Here is a 17,844-nt window from a genome sequence, read left to right as displayed (position 1 = left end):
CTCTTTATTTTTACTATTTCCTTTCTTCTCACCTTTTATTGCATCTCCTCTCCCTTGGGACTTTCTTTCTTTGAAGATCCTTTTATTTGCCAAATCTTAGGATATAGAACAAACAGATATTAACTCATGTGGCAGCTAGCCAAGTTGGGGGGGCGTGGGGGGAGTAAGTCGTCAGCCATTACCAATTCTTCTGCCACTGAGCCCACAGCTGCCCTGGAGTGGAAAGAAACTCCTTTTCTCACTGGGGGTAGGGTGAATCCTTAAAATCCTGCATTTTAATGAAATCACAGTTGTCCACCGGAGGCCTACGTTCAGCCAGCTCCATTTTATCGTTATTGTTTACTTGGGCGAGGACTGTGAAGTCCTCTGGTGGGTGTTTTCATCCGTGTGTTTTCTTCCTTCTGCAGAACCTAAAGGAGCCGGTGCTGGTGGAGGTGGTGGTGGCTTTGGCGGAGGAGGTGGCGGCGGCGGCGGCGGCGGCGGTGGTGGCGGTGGCGGCGGCGGTGGAGGAAGCTTTGGCGGGGGTGGACCACCCGGCTTGGGAGGGCTGTTCCAGGCTGGAATGCCGAAGCTGCGATCCACAGCCAGCAGGGAGACTGGTAAGGAGAGTTTCCTTCTTTTAGTGACTGAAGACGAGGCCGAGTTTGGTGGTTTTGAGGCTTGGCGTCCCATCTAAGGCACTGTGCCCTTTAAAACATTTTAGATTGCTTGAAACATTAACACTGTTTTATAAGAGAGATTCTGTTGAGCATCGCTTTTTTTTTTAATCAGGATCAGACAGCTCCATGGAGCTGTTAAATATTGCCCAGTGTCCTTGGGGTAACTTGTACTTTTTTGTACTTTTCTAAAGGGTGAGCTAGAGTGGGAAGAAAAGGAAGGAGCAAATGGAACTTGCCACCCCTGGAAACTCTGCCTGGTGACCTGGCAAATTCAGCTTTCTGTGTGAGGTCGTCGGACCCAGCTGTCTAGTATAGTAAATACTTGTGAGCCACTTTTCAAACGCACTGTGGAGCATGTCATATGGAATATAATTACATATCTCACTAAATCTAAAAAAGTGTTTTGTATGACAGGCTTTGGCATTTTATGGCCAGTGATTCTAAGTATTCTCTGCAGGGAGCCATGGAAATGAGTCCTGAGTCCTACAGGATTGTCTATGAACCTGACGGCAGAGAGAAAAGTTGAACCTGGTCAAGCCTAAATAAAAACCTTATAGAGCCTCTCCTGACTACTACTGGAAGCTCAAGAAATTTGACCATAAAACTTCCTATTTTAATGTTTCTTGTGTTAGAAGAATTTTATTTCTAATTCTGTGATCTTTGAAAATGCCCCCTGGGGAAGTGTGAAATTCTCACATTCATATGAGATAAAAGAGTGAATCCTCAGGGTTAACTGACTACTTTAGTATGGGATGGTCAAAATCTAGAAAGAGACTCAAAAATGTGAGAGATTCTGTCTTGTCAGACCTGCATTTAAATTTAAAGGTATTTCTTTAAAACCCACCAAAAGGATTTGAGGCATCTGACAAATGCATACCATTCAGTACTTTAACCTAGGTGAAGAAATTAGGGCAAACACAACTGGACGTAAATAATAAAATGAAGATGGAATTTACGTTAGTGCACAAAATGGTATACCAAAAGTATACGTGTTCATAATGGACCATGCACAGAATGGATCCTATCCATGCAATGTATGTGTGCATAGTAACTGCAGCTTTAATCCAAACTTGGAAGATCTGACTTATCACAAGTTGGTGACATAGAAATGTTCCACATAGTCAAGGAAAATACAGCTCTTTTTCTAGTACTAAAGTCAAAATAAAAAATTCTCTCTAGAGTTTACATTACTCTACTGTACACATCCATCCAAATGTGTCTTATTGTGCTTTGGATAAAATGTGAGCTCCTTCTGGCCTCCAAAGCTGTTTATGAACAGCACCTACTGGCCACTCAGGCTCCATTTCCTAGGGTTCTCCTCCATGCTCACTCAGGCACATGGGCCTTGGTTTTTTAACTTGAAGCTCATTCCTACCTCAGGACCTTTGTACCTGCTGGCCCTCTGCCTGAAGCACCTCTCCTCTTCCTCTCTCTCTGACTGGCCTCAGCTCAAATGTCACGTCCTCAGAAGAGCCATCCCCAACCACTCCATCTATCCTGGCCTCTCTAGACACTCTTCATCTCAGCAACCTATTTTAGTTTCTTTGTAGTACTTATAACTATCTGAAAATATTTGCGTGTTTACTGTTATTGTTTATCTCCCAAACAAGAATGTAAACTACAGGAGAGCAGGATCTTTTCTGTTTTGTTTACTCTTCTGTCTCTAGCATCTAGAATAAAGGCTGGCATATAGCAGGTCCTCAATAAATATTTGGTACATTAATTAGCTCATGGTTGGAGTGGTAGAAGTTTTCAGGCTAACCCTTTTTTGAGAATGCACTTAGGTTCCAAAAGGTTCTGGGGTGGTGATTTGAATGTTTCCATAACTTGGTTCCTCCTTTAGTTCTTCCCTTTGTTGAACCAAACCAGTTTAATATTAATTATGTAATAGGGGTGTTCTGTCCTGCCAATATTGAAGTGGAAGTTGACCGAGTAGGAACAAAAGAAATTGTTGCCTACTTCTTTGCAGATTAAGACCATCCACTGGTGTCAACTCTTTCAGTTAAACTTTGACAGTTTCTTTCTCCTTTCTTAGTTCTTTCTTATTTCAATCATAACTCTTTCATTACATTTTTCCACCTTCTCTTGGGAATGTCTCTTCAAAGGGACTAGGTAAGCCCTCCCGTATAGAAACGTGTATTGGGATAACTAATTTCTTCACCCAAGATGGCTAACTTATTTTTCAAATCTGAGAGGTGCAAGGGCAGGGGACAGGGATAGTGATGGGGAGAAGAGAAAATTATTAGCAGAAATCCCATGTGCCAACACCATCTGTTCTCGTCCTCTTGTAAAGAGTAGGGATCTCTCTAGAACTCTCACCAGCCTCATCCTGCTTCTTGTCCGTGCGTAATGCCAAGAGACCTCTCCCAAATCCTTTTGAAAGCTGACAGGTTGTAGGACCTAGGACCAGAAGGTAAACAGAGAGCTGTGATCTATTCCTCTGCCTCCAGGAAGGACCGTACAAAATCTGCTTTATGTAAATAATGGTTACCTGCAGTTGATAGCATCTAGGAAAGGACTTCTAGTAGCTGGGTATGTACCTAGTTCTCTGATTTCCTTTAAGGTTCCTAATTTTCTTACTGAAGTTTTTTTTCCTCTTCTTCAGATTCTGGAGCAAGCCGACCCCCAATTTTGCCACCAGGAGGAAGAGCCACATCTGCCAAACCTTTCTTGCCCCCAAGTGGCCCAGGGAGGTTCCCCGGGCCTTCTCCAGGCCACAGAAGTGGACCCCCAGAGCCTCAGAGGAACCGAATGCCTCCCCCAAGGCCTGACGTGGGCTCAAAGCCTGATAGCGTTCCCCCGCCAGTACCCAATACACCAAGACCCATTCAGTCAAGTCTGCACAACCGGGGGTCCCCCCCAGTGCCTGGGGCTCCCAGGCAGCCCAGCCCTGGGCCGACTCCTCCCCCTTTCCCTGGAAACCGAGGTGCTGCTTTTGGAGGAGGCTCCATACGTCAGACCCCGTCAGGCTCCTCCTCGCCCTTCTCCAACAGGCCTCCCCTGCCACCCACCCCGAGCAGGGCCTTGGATGACAAACCCCCTCCTCCGCCTCCTCCAGTGGGCAACAGGCCCTCCATCCACAGGGAAGCGGTGCCTCCTCCTCCCCCTCAGAACAGCAAGCCCCCGGTGCCTTCCACCCCGCGGCCTTCCTCCTCCTCACAGGCGCCACCTCCGCCGCCGCCACCCAGCAGGCCTGGCCCTCCTCCCCTGCCTCCAGGTTCCAGTGGCAGTGACGAAATCCCAAGGCTCCCACAGCGGAATTTGTCCCTCTCTTCATCTGCACCTCCCTTACCTTCATCTGGACGTTCCGGCCCTCTTCCTCCCCCGCCCAATGAGAGACCCCCTCCTCCTGTGAGGGACCCACCCGGCAGATCAGGTATGGCAAGACATGGGGTGAGTTGTCTCCCTACAACCCAGCCGGCCAAATGTCCCTAATAATATATCATAAATGTGAATGGAGTCCAACAAAAGCCTACGTGAACTCTCAGACTGCCTTAATCTTCTAAGTGACATTTCCCACGTATGATTTCCTCTTGACCTCATGAGACCTCTGAAGAAAGTGGGGCCAATGTTTCTGTCCATGTTTTAGAGATAAGGACCATGTAACCAATAAAATTAAGTCATCACAGGCTAGTTAATAAAGGAAGAGGCTAGAACTTCCATCGCGCCACTCTACTACCCTGCCTCCCAGAGGGACTCTCAGCTGTCTTTCCTGGGGAAATAAATTCCCATCTCCTGCTGGAGCGCCTCATTATTCCAACAAGAAAGGCAGTTATTTAAGAGCTAATGAACTTCTCCTGTACTTCTCACCTGTCAAGCTTTGAGGCCACTTCCCTGGTCATTGAAGACAAGTGTCACAGTCTGTTTTGCTATTTGTTAACACCTCTGGCACATGGATCCTTTGGAGAATGAGATAAAAGTATAGGCTTTCTCTTCATGAAAATGCTCATAAGCATAAACTCAAAATTTGCTTGCTGTGTCATGGATTGAACTGCCAAAGCCCATCTGTGCCCCCTGCCCAGGGGTAAGAAACCTGGATCTAAGGAAAGGTTTCATTTCAGAGTATGAAATGCAGTGTGAGGATTGCCCAGAGTTTGCGTTCTCTCTCCGAATTGTAAGAAGCACTTTTGTGTTTCACAGTGGTTATTGGTGGATTCAGTAGATCTGCTTTTTAAATTTAACCTTATCATACATCCAAGATGTCTGGTAATGGGGCATTTTTTTCTTTAGGAGAATCCAACTGACCTTTGACCCTGTGACCTCAGGAACCTAATAAATCGCTCTTCAAACCAGTAGACCTCAGACCTGACCATTTACTGGAATCACCTGGGGAGCTTTAAAAACTGTGGACGCCTGGGTCCCATCCCCAGGTTTCTGGGTTCATTGGTCTGGTTGCAGACTGGGCATTAGGACATTTGCAAGCTCCTCAGTAACTAATGTGCAGCAAAGTCTGAGAACCACTCCTTCAAACCACTCTGCCACGGACAGTTGGCTACACATAAAAAAAGTTAGTCCTTTCAATCCAATCCCTAGACAGAGTGGCATCTCACTAAGTATTCTTCAATGAACAAATGAGACTAGGTAGTCGGATGAATTAATTGCAACATTTTCTTCTTATCCAACAGCTATGGAGCTGTTTGTATGGCTCTACCAAATGGATGAATTAACAGATTAAATCTTCCCCAAAATAAGATAGGCAGTGACATATAATTATAACATTTATTGTTTCTTTCAATTACATGTCATGCCTGTTTATTATAGAAGAGACAGAAAACTATAAAAAAAATAAAAATCATCCATAATCCTGCTACCACCAACATCCAGAAATAATCATTGATAACATTTTTTATATATTCTTTCAGTCTTTTAAAAATGCATATATATACATTTTTACAAAATCACTATCACACTATATATGTTTGGTAATTTTCTTTTTATTTAACAATATCTCACTAACATTTCCTGATATGATTATTCCTCTATAACCTGACTTTTAATGGCAGCATAATATTAAATCCTACAAAAGTACCTTGATTTATGAATCCCTCACTTGGTCATACAGGCCATCTCTAGGTTTTTGCTGTTCTAGATAATGCAGGGATCCATTCTTATAGCTAAATGTTTGTGCATATCTCTATGTATTTCCTTTGAATGCATTCCTAGAAATGGACTTTCTAGGTTAATAGGTGTGCATAGTAAACTCTGGATTTCAAAGAAACTGCCAAATTGGCCTCTAGAAAATTCCTACCAATTTGCATTCCCACAAGGAACATATGAGAGGTCATCAAGGACCATCTATATTTTGACAGGTGGCTTGGCTTCATTGTCATGGGAGTGGGCTTTAGAATTTGACAGATTTGGCATGAAATCCTGACTTTTCCACTCATTAGCCTCCTGACTTGGGCTTTTTAACCTTCCCACACCTCTGAGGCCTTGTCTTCTGTCCCTACACCTCTCAGGGTTGTTGTAAGAATTAAATGAGACAAATGTGTATAGTGGTAACATGTAGTAGCCTTCAATAAATGATCACTTTTATTATTATGCTGCCAAAGGGAAATAGAAGTCTGTTTTGTTTTCTATTATGCTTGCCTAGGTTTGGAGCAGGGAGCTGGAAGGTTGGAGAATTAGGAACATGAATGTTTACTTAAAAAGAGAAAGAGAGATAAAGTCGATCAAGTTACATAGTACCCGGCCCCATAATACTGGATGTCTAGTTGGCATTTACTGACAGCTGTGGTAGTGGTGGTAGTACCAGTGAAATTAAGCCCACAGCATGCAAGACACTTTCCCTCCGAGTAAATCTACTCCTACTGACTGGGACTCCAGCAATGACAAGCAGATGGGGCAATAAATAAGCCCTACCAGGTGAGGCCCTGAGGACTCCTTGAGAGACCAACCAGAGCTGGCCTTGCCTCTCACCTCCATCAGGTATCCAAGCCAAGACTTCCAGGCAGAGAGATCTGCAATGGGTGGGTCATTCAGTTTAAGGTCCTCTAGTTGGATTCTGACTCTGTAGTAACAAGAGATACTCATATTTATAGCGCCAGAAGATTAGTGTTTACGTAAAATGTCAGCATCTTGCAGGTGGAGCACACTACTGCAGATCAGGAATAATTACTAAGGCCATTTGGATTTGCATGGGAATGCTAAGTTCCTTTTTCTTTTTTTTTTTTCTTTTAATTTACTCATGACCCAAAGAGCCTTTGCATTTGGAAGATGGGACAAGCAAGATAGGTTTATTTTATATTATCAAAAACAAGAATTTACTTTGAATTATTTTCTAGGAACTTAAGATTTTCTGATTATACCACACCACTGCATTTTTAAAAATGGCTTCAAATACTTATATGGTACTTTTTGTGTGCTTTTGGAGTAATTATCCCTGGCAGCAGTGCGGTGAGAAAGGTGGCTGTTGGGTGCTCTTCTGTAGATGGGAAATTAAGTTCATGGCTACCCAGCTCGCTCGGGGCGGGTCCTGCACCAGCGTTTACAGCGTGCACATCGATGAGCTGTTTGTCATTCCTGTGTTAATTTGCCTCCCCAAAGAGGAAGAACCAAGAAGGAACTCCCCTGTTCTCAGCATGACTGATATTTGGTTTCCTGATGCCACTTCTGCCTGGAAACAGATCGTGTGCATCACAGAAATATGCTTTGTAATTAGCAATAATACTGTGCGTTTAAAGTCCCTTTGAAGTCCCTCTGAAGGCCTAAAATAACTTCATATCTTCTTCTTTAAAAATTGTTTTTAAATAGCACTTATTTAATAAGTATCATGTTGGAGTAATTACTTCATTAGTTATTTAAAAGGGTCATAAAATGTTTTTTAAAGTAAACTCTTGTCATATAAACAGATTATCACCTCTTCTCAACATAACTGTATCATCTCCAGCCTCAATACTAACTCAAAGCCAGAATAGCCATTTAGCTATCAATATACACTCTTCTCACATATGTGTGTACATATGTGCATTTCTGTGTTTATTTGTACTTACTCTGTTTTCAGCAAAATCTCCAGGAAGTCTCTACCATTTCTCCATATTCTCTAGTAAAAGGGCATGTATCCAGCAGGCACTCAGTAATTGCATGTTGATGGTGACCATGATAATAGAAATGTAGGATGTAAGGTATTGCACTAAATGTTGTCTTTTCTTTTGCTCCAGGCCCTCTCCCACCGCCTCCTCCAATAAACAGAAACGGCAGCACGTCTCGGGCCCTGCCTGCCACCCCTCAGTTGCCGTCCAGGAGTGTAGTAGATGGTCCCAGGAGTGGGCCCAGGCCTCCTCTTCCTCCTGACAGGCCTGGCGCTGGGGCGCCTCCCCCACCTCCACCATCAACATCAATTAGAAACGGCTTCCAAGACTCTTCCTGTGAAGGTGAGGCGTGGTCCCACTCCTTGGAAATGTACAAGCTACAGGACAGTAATTGAATGGCAGATTTGTTTGGGTGTGTTGTGTGTTTGCATTCACATTTCTTATTTGTATGACCCTCCGTGTTATCACACTGCAGTACTCTGGTCTGTCTAACCATTTTAGGGCCACCATGATTTCAAATTAAAAATAGTAATCCCCTTCTTCCACTTCCCAAAAAGACACCTCATTTTTCTCTGTTTCTTCTTTGAGTCTCATTTTGGTTAACTTTCCAGAGATTCCAGAATTCTGAAAAGAACCATTTTTGTAGCTTACCTTTTTATTGCCTACCTTCTAAACAGTTTGCTGTAGGCAAGAGGCCCGATGGCTGCAGGCATTAAGTAGCTTACCTCTGCCACTGTTATCAGGGGGTCTCAGTCACTCCTTCCACTGGTGGGAGGAATAATTAAGAAAGGTGTCCCAAACCTCAGCCCCGAGCTCCGGAGAGGGCCCTTGTCACTCTTGTTGAAATCACTTGGACCCGTCGGGGTATTTCACTCAGGTGCCGGTCAGTGACATTAAAAGAACTTCCAGCTCTTCTCTAAACTTCTGGGCATAAAACTGGAAGCCATCTCTGCAGTTCTGTCTCTGTTGTATTCTGTGCCTTTCGTGACATAAGTCTTCACAGCAGATTGTCTGTTTCTGAAGATCCTGTTTGTTCTCTCCCTCAGATGAATGGGAAAGCAGATTCTACTTCCATCCAATTTCTGATTTGCCACCTCCAGAGCCATATGTCCCAACGGCCAAAACTTATCCCAGTAAATTGGCAAGAAGTGAAAGCCGAAGTAAGTATTTCTGCAGGGGCTTTGCTGGCTTCATATTGGAGTAGGCTGGGTTACATACTGGAGTAGGCTGGGTTACATACAGCTGAGGGTTGCATAGGACGCCCAGGCTTCTTGCCTGCAGTGGGGAGATTGCAGAGAAATCACTCCTGGATTTGGAGCCATCTCACCTCTGGTAAACTCCCCTTCTACGCACATGAGGAAATGGAGAGATCCAGAATGCATATGAGAAACGATCATTTTAATGGGTCATTACAAACTCAAAATACCTTTGGTTTGCGAGTAGATGACATGTTATTGTTTTGCCTGTTTGGACAGTCCTTCCCCATTTTGATCTTCCTAAGATGGCACAAATAGAGTCATCTTCTACTCCTGCTAGTTTTGAGACTCGCAAAATGTCTTATTAATTATAACAAAAACTCACTGTAACTGCTTTGATCTTTTAAATGTTATAATTATAGCTTCACAGAGCATTACATGAAAATGTTAAGTATACCCATAATCTCTCCACATAACATAACAGATATTTTCATTTTACCAAGTTCTCTTCCAATTTTTATCCATCTAATTCTGACAAATTCATATAGTTATAATTATAGAGTATGGTTTTTGGTGGTAGGATTTATATAACATTGCTTAGTAAACACTTCCCTATTTTATTTTATAGGATTGCATCAAGTCAGCATATAATAGTTTAGTTTACCATTATTGGACATTTAGATTGTTTCTGGGGTTTTTTTGCTAATATATGTAATGCTACATAAAGAAGTGAATCATAGCGGGGAAGGGAGAATGGGAAGTTAGTATTAGATGGGTACAGAGTTTGAGTTGGGGAACATGGAAAAGTTCGGGAGATGGACAGTGGTGATGGTTGCTCAACAATGTGAATGTACTCAATGCCACAGAACTGGACACTTAAAAATGGTTAACGTGGTAAGTTTCATGTTATGTAACACTTTACCACAACAAACAAATTCTAATAGAAATAAGTTAAAATTTTTTAACAACAACAAAAAAAGAAGTAAATCACTTTTCCTATTTAAAAAACTTTAATCAAAAAGAGGAAATAGAAAAACTGGTATTTCATAACATTAAATTTATAGAAGAAACAACTGGTATGAAATATACATATATCACTGATGAGGCTCAGACTTGCGACAACCTTAGTTTTAGAACCAAACTCCAAAACCAGGAATGTGTGGAGAAAAAGTGTTTGAGCGTGTCAAGTAACTGTCACAGTGTCCTTAACCTCGTCCTCACTCCCTAATAGAGCTCCTTATACATAATCAGAGCCTACCGACTTTTTCTTAACACACAGTTCTTGATTTTTGGTTGGCTGGTTCCCAGCGTTAGAGCAGATTAATATCAGCTGAGATTAAGGTTGGTTAGACTCAAAATCACTGACTTCAGGGAGAATTGATAGGTGGCAGTCTCGGGTCAAAAGAGGAAATAGGGACACAGAGTTGTGCTATGTATTACAGCACAGGACAATACCAGATGTTTCTGTTGGGTTAAGAACAGGTCAGACTGTGCTTTGTGCCTCTGTTGAAGAATTCAAAGAATTAGAAACTATTTTAGGAAAATTTCCATGAGCAAATGCCAGAAGTAAACAAAATATTGCTGCTTGAAAGAAAAAGTTTAATTCCTGGAAAAACTCGTTTATGTGGAATACTGCATTTCTAGATGATGCCTAATAAAAAAGGTATAACTATAATAAAATTATCGTACAAGAGTTAGTGGTTGAAATTTTTGGTGAAATATCAGTCTTCACATGGAACAAATATCTTTGAGTCGTCTCTCTGTGTTTATGTGTGCATGCATGTAGTGTGCGTGTGTGTGTGTGTACATCAGAAGAGGGGCTTCTGTCTGATAAGAGTACAGCCTGGTTTTCTCCGCTCTTGGGTACTAATAAATGAATTCACTTTATGGAGTTGTTCACATAGACTTTAAATATTTTTTCCTGACTTCTTGTAAGCATTCTTAATCTAATTTAAATATTATTTGTATATTTAAGTCAGTAACAGAACCATCTCGCCAATGGCTCTAGATTTTTAATTTAATAGGTGAACACACACCCTACCCCATCCTCCTGTCTTTAAGACCATCCAGCAACCGGCCAGGTGGCGCAGCAGTTAAGTTCGCACGTTCCGCTTTAGCGGCCTGGGGTTCACCAGTTTGGATCCTGGGTGCAGACATGGCACCACTTGGCACACCATGCTGTGGTAGGCATCCCACATATAAAGTAGAGGGAGATGGGCATGGATGTTAGCTCAGGGCCAGGCTTCCTCAGCAAAAAGAGGAGGATTGGCAGCAGATGTTAGCTCAGGGCTAATCTTCCTCAAAAAAAAAAAAAAAGACTATCCAAAACTTGAGGACTAGAACTATGTCGTCCTCACTATGGCTCCTCCATCAAGTGGCACAGATTCTGAAAAATGTTAGACATTTAAAAATACTTCTTAAATTGGTGAATTAATTTCCACTGTCCCCTAAAAGTGTTTTTGTAGATTTGCTTTAACTGTTTGTAGCATTATGCATGTTTAATATTTTATAATGATAAGGGATCATCTCTCTAACAAAAATAAATCACGTATTATTAAGTGGTTTTATTCTGCTCCTGTAGCTGCCTTGGCCTCCAGGCCCACAGCCTGGTAGGGCACCCAGACAGCCCTGAGCAGTGCCACCTAATTATAGCTTTGCACGAGGCCGGCCTTCGTTTTGCTGACCACTTGTGGTGTGTCAGCTGACAGTCAAGGCCTTAGGACAGATGGCTGGTTTACATCCAAATGAGTTTTTCCTTAGATGCTTGCCCACAAAAAGACTTGGTTGGGAGGGTAGGAGGAAGAGACAAGGTAATGAACTGCAGTGTTGGCCTCTAACTCCTCCCCTTGCTCAGAGGTTTGGCTCTATCTCAGAAGTCCCTAAGTGGGCTACTAGGGCCGCTGTGAAGATGTCTGCTTGAGGAATCTGTTGGTGCCAGCCCACCTGAGTCTCAGAGCAGTGGCCGTAGCAGATCTACTCAATGACATGTGTCCCTGGTAGACTGGCTCACAGCATCTGAGCACCTGGCTTCATGCTCAACACCTGTAAGAGCCTCAAAAAAATGTGTGTGGGACAACTGAATTTAAAAAATTGTGAATGGATTTTAAACCTTATTACGGTGCACTGATAGCCCACAAATATGCATAGTTTTTAAAAGAACACTATCAACAGAGTGAAAAGGCAGTCCCTGAAATGGGATAAAATATTTGCAAATCATCTATCTGATAAAGGATTAATATCCAGAATATATAAAGAATTCCTACAATTCAACAACCAAAACACAACCCAATTTTTAAAATGAGTTGAATAGACATTTCTCTGAAGAAGATATACAGATAGTCAATAAGCACATGAAAAGATGCTCAACATCACTAATCATTAGGGAAATGCAAATACAACTACACTAAAATACCACTTCATACTCATTAAGATGGCTACCATCAGAAAAGCCTTGTTTAGAAATCAGAAGATACCTACATGCTCAACAAAAGGGGATTAATTAGATAAATAGACCATAGTGTTCATATGTAATAGAAGGCAATGTGTCATTAATAACTATATTTGTAAAGAGGAATGACTATGAAACTGCCACTAAATGATCCAATTTGGGGAGAAAAAAGGGAACTTTATATGTAAAAAAACAAATGGAAAATATACAAATAATGTTTTTGCTTATCACTGGGTGGTACAAGCATGGGTGAATTTTTTGTTTTGTTTTTACTCATCTGTATTTTCTAAATGTATAATAAACACATACTACATTTGTGATAAGAAGAAAAGTAAATTTTTTTTTAGCTTTCTTAACTTTGTGCAAGTACTTGGGGGCAGGTCATCCTTCTCTAGTAATGTTTGTTCAGATCCTTGCTTGCTTCCCTTCGCTTGTCCCTTCTCGTTCACGTGTGCCAGTTGTTACAGCCCTGGTCATAGGGAGTGAGATAGTGGGTACTTTTGCAACCATCCTTGAGTCTCTACAGTGAGAAGATAAGCTTTCTAACCAAAATTTATGTTTTGTCTACTTTTTCATCAAGGTGGATCCAACCGAAGAGAAAGGGGTGCCCCACCGCTTCCTCCCACCCCGAGGTGATCCTTGCCTGCTCTTCTCCACCCAAGCCCAAGAGCTACTTGTGTTGTTGCTGTGGAGAGCTGCACACCTTCCTTCCCTTCTCTTGTCCTCTTCATATTGGCAGTAGGGAAGAAGGGAGGGTGATGTGGGAATATGTGTGGGGGGTGGGAATGCAGTGAGAAAGGCACCTAGGTTTTTATATTGTGTATATTCTCAAGCTACTGCTTGCTTCCGCTACAGCCCACCAGTGTTGGCTGCTTGGGGGTGGATAGGCTTTTGTGGCAAGTAGGCAGAGATGAATTTTGTCCCAGCTTTCAACCAACCAAATCCAAACTTTCACTGCTTATTTCCTCCAGGCTATAATATTAAAGTCCCTGAGAGCTGTTTGCTTCCCCGCCTCTTTTGCATGCTTGGCCTCCTGTCTGTTTCCATGAACCACAGACTCTCTAAGCAAATTGCTGCACGAGGGCGCTCCTAAAATTTTTGCAGTTATAGGATGTCCAATCTTTGATAGTCTGAAGAAAGCTCTAGGACAGAGCTGTCCAGTAGAAATATAATGTAAACCACATATACAATTGAAAAATTTCTAGTAGCCACATTAAAAAAGGAAAAGAAATAGGTGAAATTAATTTTAATATATTTTATTTAACCCTAACATCCAAAATATTATTTCAACCTGCAATCAATATAACAAATAATGAGATATTTTACGTTCTTTTTTTGGTACTAAGTCTTCAAAATCCAGTGTGTAATTTACACTTAGAGAACATCTCCATTTTGGATAGTCACGTTTCAAGTGCTCAATAGCCAGGTGTGGTTGGTGGCTACGATATCAGACAGCGCAGGTCTAGACAATAGACACTAGTGCGAAAACCTCTTGTTTAAAAAACAGAAAAGGCAAGATGAGCTTTAGCAATTAAAGAGGTAACTAAAGATAAAGTTGGACCCGACACCTTGTTTGACAGACATCTTGACCTGAGGTTTGGCTCCCTTGTTTTCCCTCTTCCCTAATATCTGTAGACAAGTGTTGCTTCACAGTCCCAAGGTCAGAAATTGATCTGATAGGGTTTACAGCCACGTGGAATAAAGCCATTGGAAAGAAACTGAGAGCCAGTTGGTGCTTCGGGCACAGAACCAGCTGGCTGGAGCTCACCTGTCGGCTGGACTCCTGCCTTTAGCATTTGAAGCAGCTTCTCTCTCCCACCCAGCTGGCTCCTCATGGGGGGAAGTTGTAGGCTCCGTAGCTGGGGGTAAAGTCAGGGAATGGTAGCAAACCAGAAATGTGGAAGAAGGGAACAGATTTGAGTTGATGGGCAAAACGCTAATCTAAATCTGATGCTTAGGGAGTTGAGAGAAAGAGAGATTGCTACTGGAAATTGGAGGGAATTTGTTCTGAATGTCTCCAGGAGAACCATTGGCTTGGATCTATGCAAATTGAGCTCTGAGAAAGGACCATAGGGAAGAGCCAGCCTTGCCTTTTTTTGTATGATTTTGTTTACAAAACTTTACAGGGACTTTTAAATCTAGCTATAGAATTGGAAAAAAAAATATTTCCAATTAGATTTTTATATGGTTGATGATGTTTAAAATTATCATTACTTATTTTTTAAAAGCACACAGCCACATATGTATATGTCTGTCTACCTAAAATTTGTATCATGGTTTCAGTGTATTGTTCATGTATTACTGGGAGATGCTAACAAGAAATCAATCCAAAGAAAAATTTGAAAGAAGCATTCCTATTTATAGAATAAATGTTTCATTTATATAAAAGCAAACAAACTTAGAGTTCTAATAAGTGGGATGTCTTAATAAATTATGAAGTTGCCCATTTGAATATATTGTATTTTTATAACTTTCCTTGCCAGAAATACTAGGTTTAGTGAACTTTTTCTTCCCCCTTCTCCTCTACTATTCGTCTGTCTTTCATACAGTCACTTGGGGCCCTGTACCCAAAGAGAATCCAGAAATATAAAGGTGTAACCAGCTTGGAAAAGTATTTTCAAAAAAGCGTTTTAATCTCTAATATTCTGGGAGCATCATTTTATTTGGATTCTTGATCAGATATGAACAGTTGATAAAAATCCCTGTGATAAAGCCTAATGACTCACTGCAGAAAAGATGGAGTTTGGCCTTCCTAGCAAATATGGCAGAGAAAAGTCTGACCCAAAGAAAATGGGTTTGAATTTTGTAAGGGGTAGTAAGAATGGCGAGTTTCCGTATATATCCCAACTTTGCAGGTACCATCCTAAAGTTTGAAACAGGGTCACAACTCAAAGTTGCTATTCATCCAAGATAGAGATGTTTTCGAATGTATTTTTTAGTGAATGTTTCATTAATACACCTGCGACCTTTCTTTGAAAGTCAGCAACCTAATTACATCCAAAACTCTGAGTAAATCCTATGCTAAAATCTTCAACTATGGCAAATCACAAAAATGAATATTTTCTTCCCTGAAATCAGAGCTTCCATGTGTTTTTTTTCCATAAGATTTCCAGATAAATGTATTCAAGATGCAATACAGAATTTTAACATTCACATACCATTTTATATTGAAATGTATTACAGTATTAAAATTCAGTGTTCAGTATTTATTTCACTATGCATTTTATTTAGTAAAAGCCGAGAAAAAAATGTTTAATCCAATGGTGCCTTACTTTGTGATTTGGAAAAAATCAACTTTTTTATGTCTACGTATTCGCAGATTATTTGCATATTTGTAAAAACTGTTAGGTCTTTATATTTTAACTTGTAATATCAATTTTGTTATTTTAGTAGCAGAAATGGGATGATTGTTAAAGTGCCCAAAAATTTTTGGCATGAAATTAATTTTTCCCTGTTTATAGTCAGGGACTGTAAAGGAAGATAATGTTTTTCATACCACTGCACTATGCAAACATGCTCATTTTGTTATCTGTGTCATCAGGATCGTTTAAGTGGTGGGGCTGAGTCTAGCCTGGACATCTGTGTCTTTGTAAGTTAGCCAGACAATAAATAAAAGCAGAATGATAAGAGTGTCAACTGGCGGTTTTTATTTAACTATTATCTATGTAAATATACAGGAAATACAAGTGTCTGTTTTCTGTTTTATACTCTGGTAAAGAAAGACAAACTCAAAAAAAAAAAAGGTCCATATAAGGAAGTAAATATTCATCGCATTCACTTTCTAACCCCTTATTTGTTTTTCCTGAGAACCTGAATCTTAGTTGAAATCTGTTGTCTGTTTACTTAAGGCAGATGCTTCTCCTCTGAAGTGAACATGGATGGTGGAAGCAACGGAAGATGAAATTACAAGGACTAGCCTTGACACTGAGAAATACAGGGAAGGCCAAGGAGAATTTAGGAGGCCTGATGATTTTTTAAATTATCTGCTGTGTGTGTGTGCATATCTCAATATAATGGTTAAGAGATTAAGAACACCTGCCTTCATCTCTTACCTGCAAGTCACTTCTCTGAGCCTCAGTTTCTTATCTAGAAAGTGAGTAACTAACAGCATTAATAAGTGTATTAAATAAAACACTCAGCTCTTAGCCTGACTTATTCTAAGCACTCACTAATTGGTGGCCACTATTAGAATTAAGTAGGAAACAAATATTTATATAATGATTCCAAATTAACCAGAACTAAATTGACTAGAAGGGGATTTACTAGTGTATACTTTTAAAGGAAAGGGGCAATCGCAGAAAAAATATCCGTATCAGAAATGCAAAACAACCTCTAGACATCAGGTATAACTCGCAGGCCTCAAAAATGAAAATTCATGTTCTTTCAATCATCAAAGAAATTATTAGATTCAGTTTGAAGTAACAGAAATTAAGACCTGGAAACCACCATATATGTAGGGCAGCCTTAGAATTTATGATCCACAATGACCACTCTTGAAGGGGGTGCTAATAATACTTACCTTGGCACAACAGGTATAAATCGGGCTGTCCCTGCAAACAGGGCCATGCTGTCACCCCACTCAGAGATCATCTAGTCCCACCCTCTGGGCTCACAGATGGGTGATTTAAGACCCCAAATCACATACTACTGAAGAACAAGCAGGATGACTTTTCACCACACCACACTCTCTTCTTTATAATCCTTCCTACCTGTAGCTGAAGTCTCTGTCCCATATGTCTTTCACGTTTACTGGAAAGAAAAGGCCAAATGACAAGTTAGCGAGTCAGAGAAGGAGCCCTGGACACACAAACTTGGATCTGAATCTTGCCTCCGCCACCTGCTCCCTGTAAGGCCACCGACAAACTATTTAAGCCCTCTAAGCTCTGGTTTCCTCAACTGCAAAATGGTTACAAAGCTTGAATACATAGACAAAACATCAGACAAAATATCTGGCGTACGTCAGGCACTCAGTCCTAATCCTTTCGCCATCAGCTCTCGGCCGTATTCAGGAAGGAATGTTCAGTGCATTCAAAAGAGTCTGATAAAATTTAATTACAAAATTCTTAGGAATAAAAATTGCTTTCTGAACTGACCTCGTTTGTTCAAACTGGAACCATTCATTTCATTCATTCATCCATTCAATAATTTTTCTTGTGCCAGCTTCACCTCAATCAAACCAATGTCCCCACCACAGGTAGATCAGTCAAATGACCTCTGAGTGGCTGTTAAGGAGGCCAGCACCCCTGTCCCCACCAGGTACAGGTGCAACTTCAGTCACCCAAGCAACAGAGGACTTTCTATTAAGCAGGGAAGTAAATACTTAATCATTTTTCCTCCCTTAAGTAATTATTTGGTTTCTTTTCTCCTTTAATCTCAATGGGTGAAGTACATTGATTGACTTTTTAAAAAATTTTTTAAATCTACAAGAAAATTTGGAAAAAAAAGTATTTAGAAAAAGTTTTGACGGCCAATAAATATCTTTTTGGTTTTGATTAATCTGAAAAGTAAAC

At 40.9% G+C, this 17,844-nt stretch overlaps 1 protein-coding gene and 1 long non-coding RNA gene across 6 annotated transcripts in view; one reads left to right on the top strand and one right to left on the bottom strand.

Annotated features, from left to right (window-relative positions):
* WIPF1 (WAS/WASL interacting protein family member 1) overlaps positions 1-15,970 on the top strand; it is a 112,393-nt gene extending 96,423 nt beyond the window's left edge. For all 5 annotated transcript variants that reach the window (XM_070580222.1, XM_070580223.1, XM_070580225.1 and 2 more), the window contains 5 exons: positions 408-599; positions 3,265-4,035; positions 7,820-8,032; positions 8,737-8,850; positions 12,915-15,970. In XM_070580222.1, the coding sequence (XP_070436323.1) occupies positions 408-599; positions 3,265-4,035; positions 7,820-8,032; positions 8,737-8,850; positions 12,915-12,970 (1,346 nt within the window). In that variant the 3' untranslated portion in view covers positions 12,971-15,970. The remainder of the gene's footprint in view (positions 1-407; positions 600-3,264; positions 4,036-7,819; positions 8,033-8,736; positions 8,851-12,914) is intronic.
* The window catches only part of LOC139076637 (uncharacterized), a 30,210-nt gene continuing 15,063 nt past the window's right edge, over positions 2,698-17,844 (bottom strand). The window contains exons 3-5 of the long non-coding RNA XR_011528428.1: positions 17,044-17,083; positions 8,416-8,965; positions 2,698-3,059 (exon numbers count right to left, since the gene is read on the bottom strand). This is a non-coding gene — a long non-coding RNA (uncharacterized lncRNA). The remainder of the gene's footprint in view (positions 3,060-8,415; positions 8,966-17,043; positions 17,084-17,844) is intronic.

The sequence above is a fragment of the Equus przewalskii genome, chromosome 17 (assembly GCF_037783145.1).
Source record: "Equus przewalskii isolate Varuska chromosome 17, EquPr2, whole genome shotgun sequence".
Lineage (NCBI taxonomy): Eukaryota > Metazoa > Chordata > Mammalia > Perissodactyla > Equidae > Equus > Equus przewalskii.
This window is presented reverse-complemented; position numbering and strand designations above follow the sequence as displayed.